The sequence below is a fragment of the Xenopus laevis genome, chromosome 4S (genome assembly GCF_017654675.1).
Source record: "Xenopus laevis strain J_2021 chromosome 4S, Xenopus_laevis_v10.1, whole genome shotgun sequence".
In the NCBI taxonomy this organism is placed as follows: Eukaryota; Metazoa; Chordata; class Amphibia; order Anura; family Pipidae; genus Xenopus; species Xenopus laevis.
This window is the reverse complement of record NC_054378.1, coordinates 23,917,490-23,939,465: the sequence shown is the minus strand read 5'-3', so window position 1 is coordinate 23,939,465 and position 21,976 is coordinate 23,917,490. Positions and strand designations below refer to the sequence as shown.

At 37.3% G+C, this 21,976-nt stretch overlaps 1 protein-coding gene across 5 annotated transcripts; it reads right to left on the bottom strand.

Annotated features, from left to right (window-relative positions):
* Window positions 1-3,723: 3,723 nt before the first annotated feature.
* Window positions 3,724-21,649, bottom strand: LOC121393202 (serine/threonine-protein kinase PAK 3-like). Of its 5 annotated transcripts, XM_041561076.1 has the most exons (25): window positions 21,599-21,649; window positions 21,056-21,225; window positions 18,610-18,756; window positions 17,306-17,401; window positions 15,696-15,894; window positions 14,265-14,294; window positions 13,709-13,744; window positions 13,572-13,607; window positions 13,418-13,453; window positions 13,163-13,309; window positions 12,791-12,964; window positions 12,514-12,675; window positions 11,441-11,674; window positions 10,760-10,993; window positions 9,014-9,049; window positions 8,829-8,894; window positions 8,483-8,539; window positions 7,511-7,633; window positions 7,140-7,250; window positions 6,925-7,015; window positions 6,525-6,640; window positions 6,122-6,176; window positions 5,103-5,181; window positions 4,382-4,533; window positions 3,724-4,027 (listed from the first exon to the last, which is right to left on the bottom strand). In XM_041561076.1, exons 5-25 carry the CDS (start codon window positions 15,735-15,737, stop codon window positions 4,014-4,016), a joined length of 2,031 nt encoding a protein of 676 aa, XP_041417010.1. In that variant the 5' UTR covers window positions 15,738-15,894; window positions 17,306-17,401; window positions 18,610-18,756; window positions 21,056-21,225; window positions 21,599-21,649; the 3' UTR covers window positions 3,724-4,013. The 5 variants fall into 5 exon arrangements, with proteins under 5 accessions (XP_041417010.1, XP_041417008.1, XP_041417009.1 ...); XM_041561074.1 differs by lacking the exon at window positions 18,610-18,756 and having other exon boundaries at window positions 17,306-17,404; XM_041561075.1 differs by lacking the exon at window positions 18,610-18,756.
* Window positions 21,650-21,976: the final 327 nt, after the last annotated feature.

Below are 21,976 nucleotides of genomic sequence, written 5' to 3'. Positions count from 1 at the left end.
CCCAAGAAGTAGACATAGCACTGACTATTTATTGTGCCCTTACATCTGATTAGTCTAGCTGACACAATAACGATGTAGAAAATTATGTCCCTTGGTAACTTAGTGTGAACATCTTGTAATGGTATAGTCGAAGTTCTGGTAATAACCTAAATATTGTTATCAAGTCCCATGGAGGCTTTAGCTTTTCCATTGTCATGCCAGATGTTTTAATACGTTCGGCGGTCAACAGACTTTTGTCTGTTTTGGCAAAAATTCATAGTCTCTACTCTAAAGGCACCTGTAATAAGACCTCCATCCAGACCGGATTGTACAAAGTCTATAAATCCTATGGTTTCTCACTTAAATGAATTTCTTCCCGACAACCATTCCACCAATTTGTTCCAAATTCTGTAGCATGTATTTCTAGAAGTTCACTTTGTAGCTCAGAGAGTCAATATAACCTTCTCATTGAACCCTTGTCTCACCCTAAGTCTTGCAACTTGCAAATGATATGATTGAGGATCAAGATGTAGAAGATGAACTTGGAGTAGAAGTTGGTATCCAATCATTATATTGGAGGCTTGGGAGTCTACATTGTCCTCCACCAATATGGCACAGAAATTTACTTGATGTTTTGCCTTAAAGTTTACAACAAATTAAGAATCCTGCTTTTTGGACCATAATATTTCCATTTAAACATCTTTATTTATGTTTTCTGTAGTTCAGGGGTTACTATGCTATGCCTCTCCGACTGTTACTGATTACAGTTCATAGGATCCTGGATCCACTGTTGTAAATTACTCTTTTTAGTGCACTTGTTTCACTTAAGAACCATTTTGTTGGTCCTTTCAAAATTTACTGCCACCTAAAATTTATTCTACAGGAAAAACTGTACACGGTGACCTGTCTCTTGCCGGAGTTGACTTTACAGCTAAACGTGTAAATGTCTAAATGCAATTGCTTGGGTGGAGAGAAAATATCCTTTCCAGACACATCTGTTCTCATTTTATCCTGGCTTAAATATTGTATAGGACAAAAAAGCTTCAACCAGGGCTTTGGAAATATGGATAATGTAAATTGGTTCAAGAATCCACTTCAGCAATCTTTTTCTGATTTTTGGATAACCTAAAAGCAAATGTTTCACTGTCACAGATAATTCACCTCAATCGAGGGATGGTAAAAACATGGGTTTTTAGTTACTCTCACTGTCCACAGCATTACAATAGTGCTCTCATCAAAATGTACTTAAGCTGTGTACATTGTATTGTAAAGAGCGAGGCACAATGTGCTCCGGCTCATTGAAATCTTACACCTAATACCTGCCTTGTCCATCTGCCTCATTAAATACAGGGCAGGGTCTCGTTGCTCTCATTACTGTAGGGGGTAGATATGTTCAAGCCTGGTATAGGGCAGGCTACAGTTGTCAGGTACTTACCGCGATTCTGGGAGACACGGATCCTCAGCGCGATGCGTTCCAGCGATGCGTTCCAGTGACGTCACGGCGCAGGCGCCTTGACGCCGGCGCAGGGGAATTGCTGGGCGCAGCGTGATGACGCAGGCAAGGGTATTTCTGCCGGCGCAGAGTTTCTCCCAGTGCTCGGACATCGCTTTCTAGCTGTTGTGAGTAAAGGTTATCTGAATATTTTTGTACTTTGGTTTGACCCTGCTTTGCTCTTGACTACGCTCCTGCTTAACCCCTTGGAACCCTGCTTGACCTTTTGAATTCCTGTTGCCGAACCTGCTTGTTTAAGACTACGCTTCTGTGTTAACCCTCTGTACTCTGCTTGAAGTATTGATCTCCTGTTGCCGAATCCCTGCCTGCTTTCTGACTTCGCTGCTGAATTAACCCTTGGACCTTTGCTTGTATCTGATCACCTGTTGCCGAACTTTGCCTGTCTCTCGATTACGTTTTACCTCGACCCTTGCCTATCGACGGAAGTGATCCTTGCTGCCGATCCAGTTACCCAACTTCGTCTCCAATCCTGTCTCGTCTTGGGAGCCTATTTCCTGTGATCCTACCAACGTGCGCTCTTACCATATTCGCAAGTTCTGTGTAGCAGCCCAAGTGTCATCGGTGCCAGCCTGCTGTTCATCAACGACTCCTTCATCCCGAGCCAGCAGTAACACTTAGGTGATTGTTCGTCCAGCTCCTACACGTCCTTCTTGTTCCAACTACTTAGCAAACTTAACCCGTGCCTTCCTGTATCCTCACAGGCACCCGACCTGCTTCTTCACAGACCAGTGCACTTCGCCAGGAATCCAGACTCCCCTACTACGCCTTCACTGCTTTCCCTCTGTTCCCATTTGGAGGGTGTACTAGTTGAGGAGCTGTAAGGGCTGTCTTCCTCTCGTCAGTGGTTCCACCCGGTTGGGTAAGTCTGACAACAGTGAACATAGAACCCTGGGGTAAAACCAGACCTAAGTGAAAGCCATGGAAATCAGAACCCGCTGAATGAGGACTAGCTAATGGTAGGATCTTATTAGACATATTAGTAAATTAGAGCCCTTGGTGTTTTTCACAACTGTAGGAACATAAGTGTGTCCGATTACTGTACCGTGTCTGTTTCAGTCAAATAAACTTGCAAGGAAAGTTTGGGCTACTTTGGAAATTGAAATGCAGCATATGTTTTCCCATCAGCAATTTACTTTAATGTCAGTAGCATTCAAGGAAATGTGTCAGGTGTAAACATGGGTGACAAATGAACACCCTTTACGTCAGTCCCTGCCCCAACAATCTAAGGCCCCTATCACATTCACACACAATAGGGACAAGTTTATCAGGAGTCAATTAACCTGTATGTGGAGGAAAGCCACAGAGACATGAGGACTGGGAGAACATTTAGACATCTTGCACATAGTGCCCTGGTTGGAATTTAGGACCCCATTGCTGCCAGGCAACAGTGCTACTCATTGAGCCAACACGGGCTATCCTCTTATTATCCGAAACAACTTCTCCATGTTTGTAAGGGCTCATTGCACATGCGACCTCTTGTACAGAGAGACTATTGGTATCTCTTGATCAGGGACTAATTTACATGTTTTGCGCAGTACTGCAGTTTGGTCTTTAGAGCTTCAAGTGTAGCAACTAAGTCTGTTATAAGAAAACATAAATTAAGTTTATGTTTTTTGTTACTTGTTTTTTGCTTGCTACCTCCAGGGCTGCTCCTGCAATGAGGCAAGGTGAGAAACTTGCCTCAGGCCGCATGGAATGGCCAAATACCAGGGGCGGCAAAAAGCCACCTCTGGTAAACTTAAGAGCCAAATTTCTGTTTTTTAACACAGACATTCGGCTCTGCTAGGTCAGGGGGTGGTGGAATCTCAGCCCCTGAAATGCTGCTGGCTGCCTCCCAGTCTGGGAAGTGAGACCCGGTACATACAAGTAATTATGCCCCATAAAATCTTATTTGTATTTTTCCATGATAAATTTTGCCATCCTGTATGGTTTCAGTCATTGTATTAAGAGGAGCTGCCATTTTGCAAATAAAAGTATTTTATCAACACTTTATCTACCTATTTGTCTTCTATCTATTTTGCCTGTAAACCAGTGCCATCAACACGTGTTTCTTTCATTCATTCATTGGGTACTTTCATAACATCCATATCATCCACAATAATATTCTCCTAATTGATTTTTTCCCAGTTGATATTTTCTAAAACATTTCCCTCTCCTTTACAGTTAATGCAACTCTTCAACAGCCCATTTTCTTACACTATATATTAATTATTCAAACGTCAAACATCAGCTTGTTTTTTATTATTTTTATTAATATATAAAAATAAGTATACATTTAAATAGATTATATAAAAATAAACATTTGGTAAAGTATCCGAAGTAGATGGACTGTGGCTCCTACATTGTGTTCCCAACCCTTTCCCTCCTTTCCCTTTTGGGAACATAATGAAGGAGCCACATTTCAGATCTTGCAAGGGTAGAATCCATTTTGGGATTTATATATTATTCTTCCATTTCCTTCCTAAGTCTTGACAAAGTCTTCTTAATGAGGTGTTGCGAGAGAATCTTTAACTTCAATGTCTTATTTCTTTGCTCCTAGGAGAAAATGTTTTTAATGTTAGACAAGAAGATCTGTGTTTTATACAGTATCTATGCACATGATAGGGCACTGTAAAAATGGTCATAATGTGATTCCTTAACTGGTTAGCTAAGTTAGTAATTGATAGTAACTTTCACAATTTAAAGCAGAACTGGTTGGAGCTAAAACCATTAGTAATTAAAAAAAACTAATTACACCTGAAAATGAAAATTCCCTAAAATCCCTAATTTTTTGGATAGTGATCAAAATAGGAATCCTTAAATACCTAAAGCCTTGAATAACCACATAGACATTAAAGATTTCCCAGTAATTGCTTTTTGATTGTAGAGAATATGAGTCATTTGCATTACCTTTATGTATATGCTCCGCTATGCTATATTGCACCTCGTCTTCATCTCGATTATATGTAATGAATCGGTTTAATAGGAGTTCCTTTGCGAATGGTCTTTTGGCTGGATCCTTCTGAAGGCATTTATAAAGAAATCTCTGGAATTTATTACTCCTGGGGGGAAAGAAACAAGGCAGAAGTGTTACTGATGATGTAATAAAACACAGAGCCAGAATTATTCAAAAAGGACACTGAAGTCTGTTGGGTGATAGGGAATTAAAATGGGAGATGTTTCTTTTCATTGAATAATTTGGGCCAACAAAGTGTAAGCTCTTGAATTTATAAAAAGGGTGATGTCTCTTAAAGAATACTAATAACTTGAACACAGCCCATCATCACAGCAATGGATAGAGTGGATACAGTAGTGACATTTGAGCTCATTGAACTTATCTCTTTCCCACTTTAACACCTTCCCCGGCCTTATGCTTCAGTGTCTCTTTCCCCATTCCCCCACCCTCACTGCTTAAGGTGGCCATAGACACATCAATAATATTGTACAAAAAAAATTCTGGTACCATATTCGGTGCGTGTATGGTGGGAAACGAGCCAACCGATATTGGCAGAAGACTTGAATATGGGTTGGCTTATCGATCAAAAAGATTTTTTCCAGGAAAGATTGTAATTGTAACGTCTATGGCCACCTTAAGTCCTATTTCTGTAAAAAAAACAAAAAAAAGACTCACCATATATCCTCTTTTAGAGCTGGAGCTGGACCATTCATAATCCTTTCGGAAAGCTCAGCACCACGGAGTTTAATGTGTGCTGTAAGTGTAAGAGAACACAATATTATTATTCTTACAAATTTACAAGGGGCCAACATATTTTGCAGCATTGTACAGTAGAGGGTGACTACATCAAATATTCTGATGAGTTTCTATTATCAGAACCAATCGATGATTTATTTAAACTTTTTGAGATAATAATTTCCTTCTTTAAGGGTAAGGCCACACTGGTCATTTTGGGGAGATTTGTTTGCCTGGCGACTAATCGTCTCGTCTTTGCAGTGACCAATGTCCCCAAACTCCTTCCCTCATTATGCACCGGCTAAAATAATAAACACCGGCGTTAACCACACGCGGCGCTTCGTTTTCCGAAGTCGCCTGAAGGGTGGAAACTTCAGGCGACTGCGAAAAACGAATTAGTGCCGCCATTTTTTTATTTTAGCCGGCGCAGAGTGAGGGAAGGCATTTGGGGAGATTGGTCACCGCAAAGACGAGGCGATTAGTCACTAGGCGACCAAATCTTCCCAAAATTCCCAGTGTGGCCTTACCCTCATACATAACAAATAAATAAATGCAGTCTGGTTGGAATAATTGTAGCGTGTGCACAGTGACAGACAGATATTGGACAGATAGGGCAGTATATGGCTGTATCTGCATTTTCTCAGCAGCAGAGAAAGCACATTATTTGCCATTAGCCTAAGGGGATACAGGAAAGACACAGTCTATATCTTTTATCTGATTGCTCCTGTCTCTGAAACAAGAAGTTATATCTTGCTTTCCAGTGTATCACTAAAAAGAAAAGTAACTAATGTAAATTACAGAAGACACCATTATAATAAAAGCACAGAAAAGATTCTCTGATTCATGGCCGATTTACATGTTTCATTGTTATAGAATAGGTGATACCCCCTGACCTTCCTAAAAACACTCCTCCATAAATGAACATAAACGCACGCAAAATGTTATTTAAGATTACTTACGAGGATTGTATTCTGCCATTTCTATGGCTGTGATTCCTAAAGACCACACATCCACCTAGAAAATAAAAGCAACACCCATTTAGCAAACAAATTATAATCATTGTTACAGAAGATAAAGATACTTCTACTGACTATCCCTCCTCATCCTGTCTCAGGGTCAATATGGGATGCTAAATGACTAATACTTTAAAGCCAAGCTACGTTTTATTACTATGAAACATTTCCAGTAGCCGACTTCAACTATAAACATTTATGATTTTACATTTTCAAGAGTCTCTACTGGGAGAAAAAAGCTCTACAAATTACATTTGGCATGGATTTGTTATTCCTGCCTTAAGAGTGCATTTTGTTTAATCACTTTAATGAAAACTGAACTAAATGACAACTATTTTATTAATTATACCTTGTAGTTATAATGTACATTTCTTGTAAAACATGCATGGACTTCAGGTGCCATCCAACAGCGGGTTCCTGCATTACTTGTACTGATGGGCCCTATTGTGGCAAGGCCAAAATCAACTGAAATTGAAAGAAACAAGCATGAATTTACTTTGTACAACACAGTAATAACATCTATGACAATACAGAAAGGTGCTACAGTTATTACAAATGGAAATATATTTTTGAAGCAGTATTTTCGTTTGTCTGGTGCTGACTATTGGTTTGAACCAGGTGCAAAGAGAGTGTAAAGACAGAGACAAATAAAACACCGAACATTCTTAATGACTGTATATTGGAACGATGCTTACAATGATATGATTTTGTGGCATCCATTCTTCCTATAGATAATAAATGTCACTTACTTATCTTCACACGGGCCGTAGAAGTTAACATTATATTGGCGCCCTTGAGATCATGATGTATCACGTTCAGTTCCTGTAAGTAATCCAGGCCCTAGAAAGATGAATTAAGCAAACATGATGAACATGTATATATTTTTATATTCTAGAATTAATAGGATGCAAAGTCGGTGAGCAGAGATTATGAAAAGCAATGAAGGGGTTAATATCTGTCTTACCTGTAAAACTTTCTTGCATATGTATGAAATCCAGGTCTCATCCAAAGATCTATTGGGCGTGCTCCTAATTAAGGCGTCTACGGAGCCACCAGCACACATTGTCATAGCAATCTAGAATAGAAATAAAATGTTTTTATTTATAGTGTATATAAATATTATAGTGTATATATATATATATATATATATATATATATGTTGCCTAAAATCTATCTATCTGTCTGTGTGTCTGTGTAACATTCCTAGTAATCAGTAGCAGTAACGGGTCTGAAATAATCAGTGTTATATTTATTAACTTTGATTGAGATTTTCTTCTTCTTGGCATGTGCAATGCAAGACCATTATGTGCTTTTATTTAAGAAGTATATCCTTACCCATAGCGCCTCTTCATTTGAAATGCTGGGCCGTAGATAAAAGGCTCCATAAAAGGCAGGGAAGTTGTCGTGGCCAGAAACGCGTTCAAGTACGTACAGTTCAGCAAGGATCTCTTCATTGTCCTAGATACAGAAATACTGATCATTAAATTGGTCTTGATAACTATTTAATCCTTGTTGTAAAACATAGAATTCGTTAGTTTGCCATCAGTGTACCACAGTGCCAACACCACAGATACTAACTTCCCAAACAAACTTGATAGTAGGGATGACATCACCGGATCAGAACTCAAGGAAACCAAACTTGGATAGAGCCAGTTAACTTTATTAATCCATGTTAAGAATACAAAAGTGTAAGCGAGCAGGGGAACTAGCTTTACGCATTTCGTGACTGGAGTCACTTCATCAGAAGCTTCTGAATGCGTAAAGCTAGTAAAGGTTATCAGTTCTCTCAAGTCTCTCTGTGATGTGCTGTAATGGCGTCCACTCTCAATCATAGAATCTAACTTCCCCTCTTTCTCTTCTATGCCGCTCCATGTATTTACTTGCAATGTGTTGAACTGGGTTATGATATTTTTGTTATGATTTGGTGTGATTTAAATCCCCTTCTGTTAGGGGTGGTTACTTTATAGTATTGTTACATAGAGATTAATGAATATAAGTCACACGTCGTTTGCCTTTTATAAGCTGCAAATATTACAAGCAGTTGATATAGTTAGTTTTGCATTTATTAAATAATTAAACCTCCAGTGAATATTTCACCGGGCTGAGCAGAGCTTGGGGCATTTAAAGAAGTCCATTTCTAATCATTACAAATTCCATTTTGCATTATGACTATCCATTATATAAGGGGGCGACTTGCTAATCATGGTTTATAAAGTTTCTTTTTACTGGCAGTTGATTTGTATGTGTAACACAACTTTCTGCAATATTCTCATTATAACAAATTAAATAGTAAAAAATATACATTACCCTAAGGTCTTTGATCACTTTTATGGCCACTTCTTTCTTTTCCTTAAAATGCCATGCCTGAAAGAAAACAGATTTGTGGTGAATTTTGACTTGAATTTGATAAAGTACCTGGGTATAACGACATGGGTCTTTGCAGTCTCAGAAACAAAAAACAAACTCCAAAAGGATATATGAATCCTGCTTAAAATGTGGCATATGTGGCAATTTAGTGATACATGACATATGTATGAATATTTATATACTAGATAGATAAATATATACAATATATAGAATTACATTGAGATGTTAAGGGCCACAAAAGGTAGGTCATTCCCACCCCTTACAATCTTAAAATCTCATATCTGACCTTATGGATTACTCCAAATCCTCCTGATCCAACACATTGTTCGAGGTCTATCCAGCCAGTTGGGTCCTAAAAAAAAGTAAAATGCAAAATTTGAAAATAAGACAATATAATGCCAGGTGGTGGGGGGAGAATAGAGGGAGAAGGCTGAAAACAGGGATAATAATGTAATAAATGTTTTTGCATACCGGGCATAGTTTGTCAAATCCATGTTCATTGCAGACCTGGTAAAGGAAAACATTATTTTAGATCAACTCAGTAAATAGAGAAAAAGAATAAATATTGCAAGCTTTTCTTTTTAGTTTGTTGCTCATTTAGTTTGTTCAGGTTGAGAGGCATCCCCATAAGATTCCTCACTGTGTTCCTTGTTAAGCAGTTTTTTAATTTATATTTAGTATAGCAAAGAGGCCTTGTGCCCAAACAGTGTTTTTAATGGTGGACATAACTATTACAAAGATTATTATTCTTTTGTATATGGGTTATGGTTTGTCCTAATAGAACTAATGTGTGTGTGAGACTTTTAGGGGGTTATTTACTAAAACTCGAATTTCTCATATTTGTATTAAACTAAGCTAAACTAAACTCCCATCCACAATTTTATCTTATTTATCAATAAAATAACTTGAAACAGTCAGGTCGGGGGAAAAATTGCGAAAACGGGGAAAACCCCAAATTATTTGGATTTGAATCCTGAATTGCTTAATTTTTTCAGGTTATTGCCTGAAAACCCCAATTTTTTTGGTTTACCAGACAAAATCCAATGCAGACCACGATACCTTCAAATTGTAAAAAGGACATCTCCCATTGACCTATACACAACAGTGACAGGTTTGAAATTGTGAGTGTTTTTTTCTCCTCTAAACATTAACATTTTTTCCCAAAAAAACTCGAGTTTAGTAAATAACACCTTTAAACTTTGGGCAATGTATTCCGGAGCTGCAAAGAAAAAAATGGCCCGTTTGTGGGTTTCCCCATGTAATGTGTGCAGCATGGTGTTGTAGTGATAAGCATTGATGGCTTCCCTCTGGGCACTGCAGTTTATGTGGATACTCCAAAAACATATAGTTCTTAAAGGGGTAATTTATCATAAGTGAAGTTAATAGTGAAGTTCCGCCACTCTCCATTCATTTCTATGGGATTTTTATAGGCGTATTTATCAAAGGGTGAACTTTCACTTCACCCATTGATAAATACGCCTTTCAAAATCCCATAGCAATGAAGCTGCGGAACTTCACTTTTGATAAATTTACCCCAAAGTGTTTTAGCATAACCTGGACTGGTGATTTAAACTGCAGTTTAGTTATTAGGTTCCCAGACATTAGTGGGCCTAAATGAAGCCATACTAAATAAACATTATGCTAAACATGTCCCAATAAATCAATCCGTTCAATGCACAAAATGTCAGAGGGGCCGATTCATCAAGGGTCGAATATCGAGGGTTAATTAACCCTCGATATTCGACTAGGAATTGAAATCCTTCGACTTCGAATATCGAAGTCGAAGGATTTAGCGCAAATTCTGCGATTGTACGATCGAAGGATTATTCCTTCGATCGAACGATTAAATCCTTCGAATCGAACGGTTCGAAGGATTTAAATCCAACGATCGAAGGAATATCCTTCGATCAAAAAAACTTAGGCAAGCCTATGGGGACCTTCCCCATAGGCTAACATTGACTTCGGTAGCTTTTAGCTGCCGAACTAGGGGTCGGAGTTTTTTTTAAAGAGACAGTACTTCGACTATCGAATGGTCGAATAGTCGAACAATTTTTAGTTCGAATCCTTCGATTTGAAGTCGTAGTCGAAGGTCGAAGTAGCCCATTCGATGGTCGAAGTAGCCCAAAAAACACTTCGAAATTCGAAGTTTTTTTACTTCGAATCCTTCACTCTAGCTTGATGAATCGGCCCCTAAGTGTCCTTGATAGTAAATCATACCTCTAGTGATGGAAACAGATCATCACAAATGCTTTCTTCTTCCCCACTATATATAACCATGTCATCACTATTGTTTTCTTCTTCCTCTTGTTCTTGTAGATTATGTTCTTCTTCTGAGGCATTACCCTGGCTGATCTCTGTGCCAGGCTCCTCAGGTTGCTCCTGGGAATGGCCAATATTTGTCTCAGGATTTTCCTGGCAATTGTCATGGGCAATGATTTCCTCAGGTTGTTTCTGTTTAAGAATAAAATCATACAATTAATCCATTTGTTGCTATACTAATATATATATTACATATGGCAATGTGACACAGTATTGGAAAATAAAGTTAGTAATCTGTAAGTGAAAATTTGCCAAAATGCATGAAAGTCTAGGGCTTCAAAAAAGTGCTCATCCCTACAATGTCCCATGTAATGTATGCAGCATGATGTTGTAGTGATAAGCATTGATGGCTTCCCTCTGGGCACTGCAGTTTATGTGGATACTCCAAAAATATATAATTCTTAAAGTGTTTTACCATGAGCTGGACTGGTGATTTAAACTGCAGTTTGGTTTTTAGGTTCCCAGACATAAGTGGGCCTAAACAAAGCCATACTAAATAAACTTTATTCTAAACATGTCCCAATAAATCAATATGTTCAATGCACAAAATGTCTTAATGTCCTTGCTAGAAAATCATACCTCAAGTGATGGAAAGAGATAATCAATAATGCTTTCTTCTTCATCACTACATATAACCATGTCATCACTATTGTTTTCTTTTTCTGCTTGTTCTTCTAGATTATGTTCTTCCTCTGAGGCATAACCCTGGCTGATCTCTGTGCCAGGCTCCTCAGGTTGCTCCTGGAAATGGCCAATATTTGTCTCAGGTTCCTCCTGGCAGATGTCTTGGGCAATGATTTCCTCAAGTTGTTTCTGTTTAAGAATAAAAACATACAATTAATCCATTTGTTGCTATACTAATATCTATTGCATATGACAATGTGACACAGTATTGGAAAATAAAGTTGGTAATGTGTTATGTGAATATCTTGATTGTAGGGATTGGCGAATTTGACCCATTTCACTTTGCCAAAAATTGCCGGCAGTGGAATTTGGCCAAAATATATTAAAGTCTATGGGCGTCAAAAATGCGCTCATCTCTACCGAATGTTTTCCTCTCAAGCATCAATACTGTGATTATCTGGTTGATGATGCTTAAGAGAGAGAGTGAATGACAAAGATCATTTCAGATCAATTCTGATTTATAGAGAAGGTGCAAAAACATGCATTTATGACAAGGTAAATGTTTTTTATAATTCCCATTATTCAATTACACGGCAGTTGTCTGTGGCAATTTCTACATTCTGCTCTGGTAAGAGAGAGATATAACAGGAGTTCTAACTCAAAGACAACTTTAATAAAAGTAAAATGTATTTTCAAAGTTTTCAATGTATTCCAGAGCTGCAAAGAAAAAAAATGACCCGTTTGTGGGTTTCCCCATGTAATGTGTGCAGCATGGTGTTGTAATGATAAGCATTGATGGCTTCCCTCTAGGCACTGCAGTTTATGTGGACACTCCAAAAATATATAGTTCTTAAAGTGTTTTAGCATGAGCTGGAATGGTGATTTAAACTGCAGTTTGGTTTTTAGGTTCCCAGACATTAGTGGGCCTAAACAAAGCCATACTAAATAAACATTAAGCTAAACATGTCCCAATAAATCAATCAGTTCAATGCACAAAATGTCTTAATGTCCTTGATAGTAAATCATACCTCAAGTGATGGAAACAGATTATCACTAATGCTTTCTTCTTCCCCACTAGATATAAGCATGTCATCACTATTGTTCTCTTCTTCCTCTTGTTCTTCTAGAATTTCTTCTTCCTCTGAGGCATTACTCTGGCTGATCTCTGTGCCAGGCTCCTCAGGTTGCTCCTGGAAAAGAGATAGAAGATTATTGATCACATGATTGATTCTGTTAAGTAAATGTGAGATAATTAATTGAGCTCTACAAAGAAGGCTTTAAAATATATTTAGCAAAAAGCCATACCTCAAGAAATGGAAATGGATTATCATTACTGCTTTCTTCTTCCTCTTCTAGATTTTGTTCTTCTGGATTTTGTTCTTCTAGACTTTCTTCTTCTAGACTTTCTTCTTCTAGATTTTCTTCCTCCTCTGAGGCATTACTCTGGCTGATCTCTGTGCCAGGCTCCTCAGGTTGCTCCTGGAAAAGAGATAGAAGTTTATTGATCACATGGATCACATGATTGATTCTGTTAAGCAAATGTAAGATAATTAATTGAGCTCTACAAAGAACGAAGGCTTTATAAAGAAGGCTTTAAAATATATTAAGCAAAAAGCCATGTATTGTTGGGGAAGAGGCATGTTGTGTTTTTTTTTTAATTCATTTAAAACTACTTACCTGATAGCTGTGATGGCTAATATTGTCTTCAGGTTCTTCCTGGCAGATGTCATGACCATTGTTTTCATCAGGTTCTTCTTGGCAGCTGTTATGGCCAATATTTGTCTCCTGGCAAATGTCATGGGCAATGATTTCCTCAGGTTGTTTCTGTTTAAGAATAAAAACATACAATTAATCCATTTGTTGCTATACTAATATCTATTGCATATGGCAATGTGACAAAGTATTTTTAAAGTTTCATGTTTTCCTACTTACCTCACTGATATTATTAACATTGGTTACTACTGGTTCCTAGTTGAAAGGAAAAAAAAATGAAATCAATTATTTGTTGCAAAATGTGAAAATATACTTCCCATGAGATTATGGGTTTGTTTTGATTTAATTGTGTTAGCCTTTTTTAAATATTTACCTGGCAGAGGAGATTGCCATATCCAGTCGATTGCACCTGTTTAAGACAGCAAAGTAGAACAGTTCATATATGTAATGTTGCTTTATTTAATTTAATATTATTTAACTATAACTAATAATAAACTATTATTTGCTTACCAAACAGGGCATTTCTGTGTACATCTTCGGTAGTACCTGTTTTTTAAATAAAAAAAGGAGGGTAAGAGATTATTGATCAAGATAAAGAAAAGACACATTATACTATGAGATATAGTTTTGAGTATAAATGAATGCAGGGTTGGCATCTCTTTTCTCATAAAAATACAAGGGGTTACTGGACTGCCCCTTGCTGGAAAAGAAAAGGATAATTATACATTAGCAATGAAATGGGTTCTTAGCAATCAGGTGATTGTTGGTGGCAATGGCCAATCTGTAAATCAACTGAAATGTTAGATACATTTGTGTAGAGTTGGTGTCTAAGGCTACTGATCCACAGATAAGTCTGACTTGTAATTTAACAAAATCTAATTAACAAACTGAACAAATGTGGCTCCTTGGGAATAACATATGATAGGCTATGCATCATAGTTCAAGAAGAAGGTTTGGAGTGTTTTTAAGTTTTATTATATTTTTTTATTAAAATGTACATTTAAAATTGTTACATTATCCGACATCTTTAACAAAACGTTTATGGATGACAAGTTTCTCTACTTACCAAAATGATTTCATTTTTCTCTTTTTTAACCTGGCAAAAGAAAATAGGTTTGAATATTAGAGGCAATGATCAAGGTGTAATTAAATGAATAGGTCCATTAGAAGTTAGAATTAGGAAAATTAGCAATTCCCAACCCTTAAGACCATTTTCCTTATAAAGCAATACAGAAAACAAAGTATGATTTAATATTAGATATGCAGAAAGTGTACAAAATATAAGGCTATTATAAGCTGTTTCTTACAGTGAGTAATGAAAGGATTTGGTTTAGATCTACCCAAAACCAAAGATATATGAAATTTGTAATCAGAGATGCACCGAATCCACTATTTTGGATTCGGCCGAACCCCTGAATCCTTTTTGAAAGATTCGGCTATATATATATATAGAGATGGGAATTGGAAAACATTTTTTACTTTCTTGTTTTGTAACAAAAAGTCATGCAATTTCCTTCCCCGCCCCTAATTTGCACAGATTTGGTTCGTCCAAAGGACCCAGAAGGACTCCGCCGAAACGGAATCCTGCTGAAAAAGTCAGAATCCTGCCCGAATCCCGAACCGAATGCTGGATTCAGTGCATCCCTATTTGTAATAATGAATATTTTTCTATTATATATGCAAAATTATCATAAATTAAAGCTACATCCCACCATGCAGCTGTTTTAGCTTTAACATAGGTATCACTTCTACAATACTTTTTGTATTTGTTTGTTTTTTTTATTTGTTATTATAACATGGGGAAACAAAGTCACTAAATCACTCAAAGAGTGCCATAACTTGCTGGCTCTGGGCCTCCCCAATAAATAAATCTTTGGAGGGACCAGCGCAGAGCTATACCTACCCAGAACTATCCGCCCACCCACTCACCACCCCTGGCTGATATTTCCTGCCACCACTGATGTCCCCCACCCTTCCCCTGCTCCCTGGCTGGAGGTAGGAGAGCTGCTGGGTGATTTCTTCAGCCTTAAACAGCTATAGAGAAAGAGGAGCCCATGGTCAAGGCCCCCTTGTTTCTTGGGCCACCCATCACTGTGGAGTCTGCTTCCTCTATAGTTATGCCAGTGAACTCAAATATGAATCAGTTAACACAGGGGTCCCCAACCTTTTTTGGTCAAAAAAGAGCCAATTTTTTTTCCAAGGACCGGAGGGTCAGGGAGTGGGTCAGGAGGGATCGGGGATGGGATATGGAGGGGTCAGAGTCCAATTTATGAGCGATGTTGATTGTTCAGCGGCCCAGTTCAGGACTGTTCGTGGCCCGGTGGTTGTGGCCCCCTGAGTTAACAGGAAAATAACATTTATAGCACTTTTATTTTCAAAGGTACATTTGATGAAATTTTATTTTTCATCACATGCATTTTAGTTTGTCATTAACAGTTTATACAGTTTTTCCATAAAAACTAAAAATAAAGGATATGAGTATAAAAAAAAACCTTACTTTCGTAAAACATTTAAAAATACTGCATATGCGTCGAAACATGATGGTTTTTTGTATGTCGATAAGTCTTTCTGTTGATTTATATGTCAAAAATTCTTTCTCTTGATTTATATGTCAAAAATTCTGTTGATTTATATATTGAAAATTATGTTGATTTGTATGTCAAAAAATTTGTTGATTTGTATGTCGAATATTCTTTCTGCGGAGAGAGAAAAATCATTGGTTACATATTATGTAATAATCCTATGAATTGGTTATAAATAAGGTAACTGAAAATGAATGGCCAGTAACATTAAGGTAACATTAGAGTGACAATTAATGACCAGAAAAAACTATCAGCACTTTGAAGCACACTATTATCTTTTCAGATCCCCATAATTACTCCACTAGCAGATACTTAGGCCTACACAACTATATCCAGCTATATTGCTATATGTAGATGAAAATAGGGAATGTATAATATATGTACATATGTATACCATTAGTAAAGGGAATGCGACCATTATTGTCTGTAGGGCCAAGCACTTCATCCCCTTCAAACTCAAATGGTTTGCAATTATCCCACTAACAGCTACTAAGCCCTACTAAGTCAGCAGCTATATGAATATGAATATTAATTTTTCTAACATTTTCCCCAGTGTATGATGATGAGCTCCACTCACCTCAGTTGCCTGATACAGAATGAGGCAGTTAGAGCTTGTTTTCAAACATTAACTCTGTGTGCACTGTGACATCACAATGTATCATGTGTCCCATTATGACATCACACCTGCAAACTATGGTCAGCAAATATAGGCTTAGTAGATATTCTGCCCTTTTTAAGGACAGTTATAAATTAATAGAAAGACTATATTGAGTTATGTCATTTGTTGGTGGTGCTATGATATTATAATAACTCGATTGCATTGCTATATGTATGTTAAATCAAAATAAGGAATGTGCTAATATTATATATAGGCTATTAGTACAGGCAATGCCAGCATTGTTGTTTGTTGGGCCAAGCAAACCCTCACCTGCATTTACCCCACTAGCAGACACTAATAAGGCCTATCCAGCAGCTACCTTTATATTTATATTAATATTGTTATTTTAAAAATTTCCCCAGCGTGTCATGAGCTCCACTCACCTCAGTTGCCTGATACAGAATGAGGCAGTTAGAGCTTGTTTTCAAACATTAACTCTGTGTGCACTGTGACATCACAATGTATTATGTGTCCCATTATGACATCACACCTGCAAACTATGGTCAGGAAATTCAGTCTTAGCAGATAATCTGCTCTTTTAAGGACAGTTAGAAATGAAAGCAAATAGAAAGACTGTATTGAGATTGTGTTTAAAATGGAATATGTCTTTTGTTGGCGGCGCTATGATATTATAATAACTCTATTGCATTGCTATATGTATGTTAAATTAAAATAAGGAATGTGCTAATATTATTTATAGGCTATTAGTACAGGCAATGCCACCATTGTTGTTTGTTGGGCCAAGCAACCCCCCCTGCATTTACCCCACTAGCAGACACTAATAAGGCCTATCCAGCAGCTACCTTTATATTTATATTAATATTGTTATTTTAAAAATTTCCCCATCGTGTCATGAGCTCCACTCACCTCAGTCTCCTGATCAAGAATGAGACAGTCTGGGCTGGTTATGTACAGCTGTGATAATGTCCATTATGACATCACAATGATATGTCACATGACTAGCTGCTGATCAGAGGATACAAAATGAGCATAAAAACTGCACATAGTTCAACAATTATTTCAAAGAGATTATGGTTAAAATGCTGTTTTTTATTTTTTTACCATTTTATTTTTATGTAGACAGTGTAAATATATGAATGTATAATATACTGGTATAAAGTATGGAGGTATAATACATAAGTAGCACACAGGTATAGAGAATGGCCCAGATATTTGTACAGCATTTGAAATATACCAATAATGATAATTGCACCATTACTGTATGTGCTCTATACTATATCATCAGAGGGGATTCATTCATTATTATGGGTATCAGTACAGGGAATGACATTACTGTATGTATAATACATCATTAATGGGAATGTGCCCTTTATTATCAGACAGATTTACTAGAGATTGAACTAGGAATCCAGAAGGATTTAAAATATGGTAAAGCAGCACTCATAGAACATTTAGGTACTTATGTTATTTAGACATATTAAAGGGGTTGTTCACCTTCCAAACACTTTTTTCAATGCAGTTGTTTTTAGATTGTTCCCCAGAAATAAAGACTTTTTTCATATACTTTCCATTATTTATCTTTTACGTTTTTTCTAAAATCTAAGTGTAGAGTTGAATGTTTGTGTCTGTGGTGTTTGAGTCTGGCAGCTCAGTAATTCAGGCGCAGACTCTGAACTGTTACAATTTTGCAACATTGAGTTGATCCATTTCTCAGCAGCATCTCTGGAGTATTAGCAACAATTGTATCAATTCTAACAGCTGCCTGTAATGAAACCCAGAGATTCTGCTCAGCAGGGACAAAGATAAGAAATGTATCAAGTAAATGTATCCATTTAGAACAGTTAACAGGATCGGCGACCCCCCCCCCTCCTAGAGCTGCTTCAGAAGGAGAGAAATGACAATTTACACTTCAATATTAGAAAAACCGTTACACATAGAAAATAGAAAGTCATTGGAAAAAGTCGTTATTTCTGGTGATGTATCTGAAACCAACTAGTTGTTTGAAGGTGAACAACCCCTTTAATCAATTTTGACATTGCTTTTCTTTAAAGGCTATTTATATGCAATTGTTAATAATGGTACTGTCGGTTCCAAGAACACTATCCACACCATCTCCTACACGTTATTCAGTATTGACTCCCCAAATACATAAAATATAGTGAAATGCAATAGTCATGACATCCCCTTGCCCTTCCACAAAAGCAGATTACCTGTAGACTGAACAGGTTTCAGCATTCTGGTAAAAAGTAGGTCCAAATTGGCGAAGAAATTGTTTATAAATGCTTATGTGCACCACCTAGTGGTATGAGAATAGCATTTCACTCGACAGCAGAAATAGAAGCTCAGTCATGTAGGAGCTGGCGGGAAGAATGAAATAGAAATTGCTGCCTGAAAGCACTTGACTGATGTGGGCTGGCTGGCTTGCTAGCACAGGATCATGCTTAAAGGGAAAACGCACCAGTTAATAGTGCTACTCCAGCAGAATTCTGCACTGAAATCCATTTCTCAAAAGAGCAAACAGATTTTTTTATATTCAATTTCTTTTGCTTGTTTGCTCTTTTGAGAAATGGATTTCAATGCAGAATTCTGCTGGAGCAGCACTATTAACTGATTCATTTTGAAAAAAAACTTTTCCCATGACAGTATCCCTTTAATGAACTGATGTTAATAAAATATAGTGATAATAATAACAGACATGTTCAAACAAAGACACGTTCTACGTTTTGGGCTGACAACCTAAACAACTGGCACAGCATGAAGTGAAGAGGCACTGCAGCTCATAATATTCTAATAAATAGAAAGATGAGTAATAAATGGTAGCAATAACAGTAAATGTGTAGTCTTCTAGAACATTTGTTTTGTAGTTGGGGTTACTGACACCCAGCTCGAAAGAGTCAGAAGAAGACCTTTGAATCCAAAACTATAAAAAATTCATTCTGATTTAAAAGTTGCTTAGAATTAGCCATTCTGTCACATACTAAAAGTTAACTTAAAGGTGAACAAGGGTTTTGGTTTAGAATTGTTCATGCGCACATTCAAATATAAACTTTATACATATGGACGGAATTATAGACACCTGCAAAGTTAAGAGCCTGGCATTTCAGATGGGTCCCCAGTCTCTGTTTAAAGGAATTGTTCAGTGTAAAAATAAAAACTTGGTAAACATATAGGCTGTGCAAAATAAAAAATCTTTCTAATATAGTTAGTTAGCCAAAAATGTAATGTATAAAGACTGGAGTGACTGGGTGTGTAACATAATAGCCAGAACACTACTTCCTGCTATTCAGCTGTCTTGGTTTACACTGACTGGTGTAAAGCAGTAACCAATCAGAGACTTGAGGGGGGGCCACATGGGTCATATGTGTTGCTTTTGAATCTGAGCTGAATGCTGAGGATCAATTGCAAACTCGCTGAACAGATATGTACCATGTGGCCCCCCTTCAAATCGCTGACTAACTCAGAGTTATAGAGCTGAAAAGCAGGAAGTAGTGTTCTGGCTATAATGTTAGATAACCAGTCACTCCAGCCTTTATACATTACATTTTTGGCTAACTATATTAGAAAAATTTTTTATTTTGCACAGCCTATATATTTATCTAGTGTTTATTTTCACACTGAACAGTTCCTTTAAAGGAACAGTAACCTCAAAAAATGTTATAAAAAAATTTGTTAGAATACATCGGAAAAAAACAAAAAAAGTCACCTGTTCCCAATCATGTGCATGAACAGACAGACAATAGTGATTGTATCACTTCCCATTGTATTTCTCTGCACAGATTGAAAGCTCTGTTTTCTGTTACATGCGGGGTCAGCTTTCTTTACATTCTAGAGGAATGCTTCTTCTGCCTCTGCATCATAACGTGATACTCATATGTTCCTATAACATAGCAACACTGATTTTTCAAATATTTTTTCTTATCTGCCTTCTCCTTTTCCTTTCCATGCCCAAGGGGGCAGGCCCTCCTGCTTGCGCCAATTCTGTTCTCAACACTAAAGTTTGCCATACATGCCAATATTCGTTAGTCACACTATACAAATATGATACACTATAAACATCAGTCCCTGCCTCAGTCAGTTTACAGTCTAAGGTCACTTAGGTCTGATACACACTAGGGTCAGTTATATGAGAAGCCTGCCTGTATGTATTTGGGGTGTGGTAGGAAACTGGAGTATCCAGAGGATATCTACGCAGGCAAGGGGAGAACGTACAAATTCTTGCAGACAATGCCCTGGCTGGAACTGAACCTAGGACCCCGGCACCGCAGAGTTAGTTTCTTTTAGGGATGCACCGAATCCATAATTTTGGAACCCCCGAATCTTTCGTGAAAGATTCAGCCGAATACCAAACCGAATCCTAATATGCATATGCAAATTAGTGGTGGGAAGGTGAAAAAATTTTTTACTTCCTTGCGTTTTTCCTCCCTGCATATGGAAATTAGGATTCAGATTCAGTTCGGCCAGGCAGAAGGATTCGGCCGAATCCGGCTGAAAAAGGCCGAATCCTGAACCGAATCCTGGATTCGGTGCATCCCTATTCTATCAGCAACATTACAACATTGTTTTTATAAATGATGCCCACATATATTTATGAAAACAAAATAATAAACTTATGCAAAACCCTCTTATTCACTAGTATAAATCTAATTTAATACGTACCACTCCTGAAGTTCTGGAGAGAGGATGAGCAACGTCCTCCTTGCCACCAATTGGAATCAGCCTTGTTTATGATCTTGTTTATCTCCAGTATGAAATGACAAGCCAGCCTCATGGCATGGTATCAGTGTATCAGAGAGAGGGTTGTTATCAAACAGTGCTAGTACATACATCTGAGAAAAATGTAACAAAATTAAGATGTCAATGCTAATACAATTGAGTTCAATCATACTAGTGGCATATTAAGATATAGGTATTACATTGGAAGTATAACGAATGGGATAATGGTAACCCAGATAAGTATTGGTGCACTGGTGTATGTACTTAACAAAGGCAGAGCGTAAGAACACTTTCCAAATATCTACCCTTTTACATGTTTAAATGCTGTATAATGATGCCATAGAAAAACGTTTAAGGAGTTAGACACTTTTAAAACAAAGCTACCTTTGCTTTCTTTCTAAAAAAAGGAAAAAAAATATAATCAGCTTGTAGCTTCACATAGATCACCCATGTTCAACCCAGGCATACATACATTTAATGACTTACCTTTCTCTTCATGGCTATTTCCATATGCCAAAGTCATTCCACATTTTAACCTGCCAAAACACACATTATTCATACCATACTCCCACCTCTGTATAGCATAATCAAGTCATGTTTAAACCTTACCAGAACACTTTGCAGATGATCCACAGTCTGCTTTGGGACACTTTTCCCATTGATCTCCAACATGAAGTGAACCTATAAGAGAGTAGTTTAGTAGTAGCATTCTAGGGGATGTACAGATAGAGGTACATATATTCATTCTTGGTGGACTTGTACCACAGTTTCCAAACTATGGACTAACCCTTTCCAATTATTATCTCAACTATTCAGGGTACAAGTTGAACCTGACCCAGAAATTGCCCTATTACTTCTCCCCTC

Bases quoted from the DNA above. Each gene is read 5' to 3' on its own strand.
- LOC121393202 (XM_041561076.1), bottom strand. From the start codon at position 15,737: ATGTTTCGACGCATATGCAGTATTTTTAAATGTTTTACGAAA. The intron at 11,675-12,513 runs GTATGATTTACT...ATTCTTAAACAG, and splicing joins ATCTGTTTCCATCACTTGAG to AAACAACTTGAGGAAATCAT. The intron at 10,994-11,440 runs GTATGATTTTCT...ATTCTTAAACAG, and splicing joins ATCTCTTTCCATCACTTGAG to AAACAACCTGAGGAAATCAT.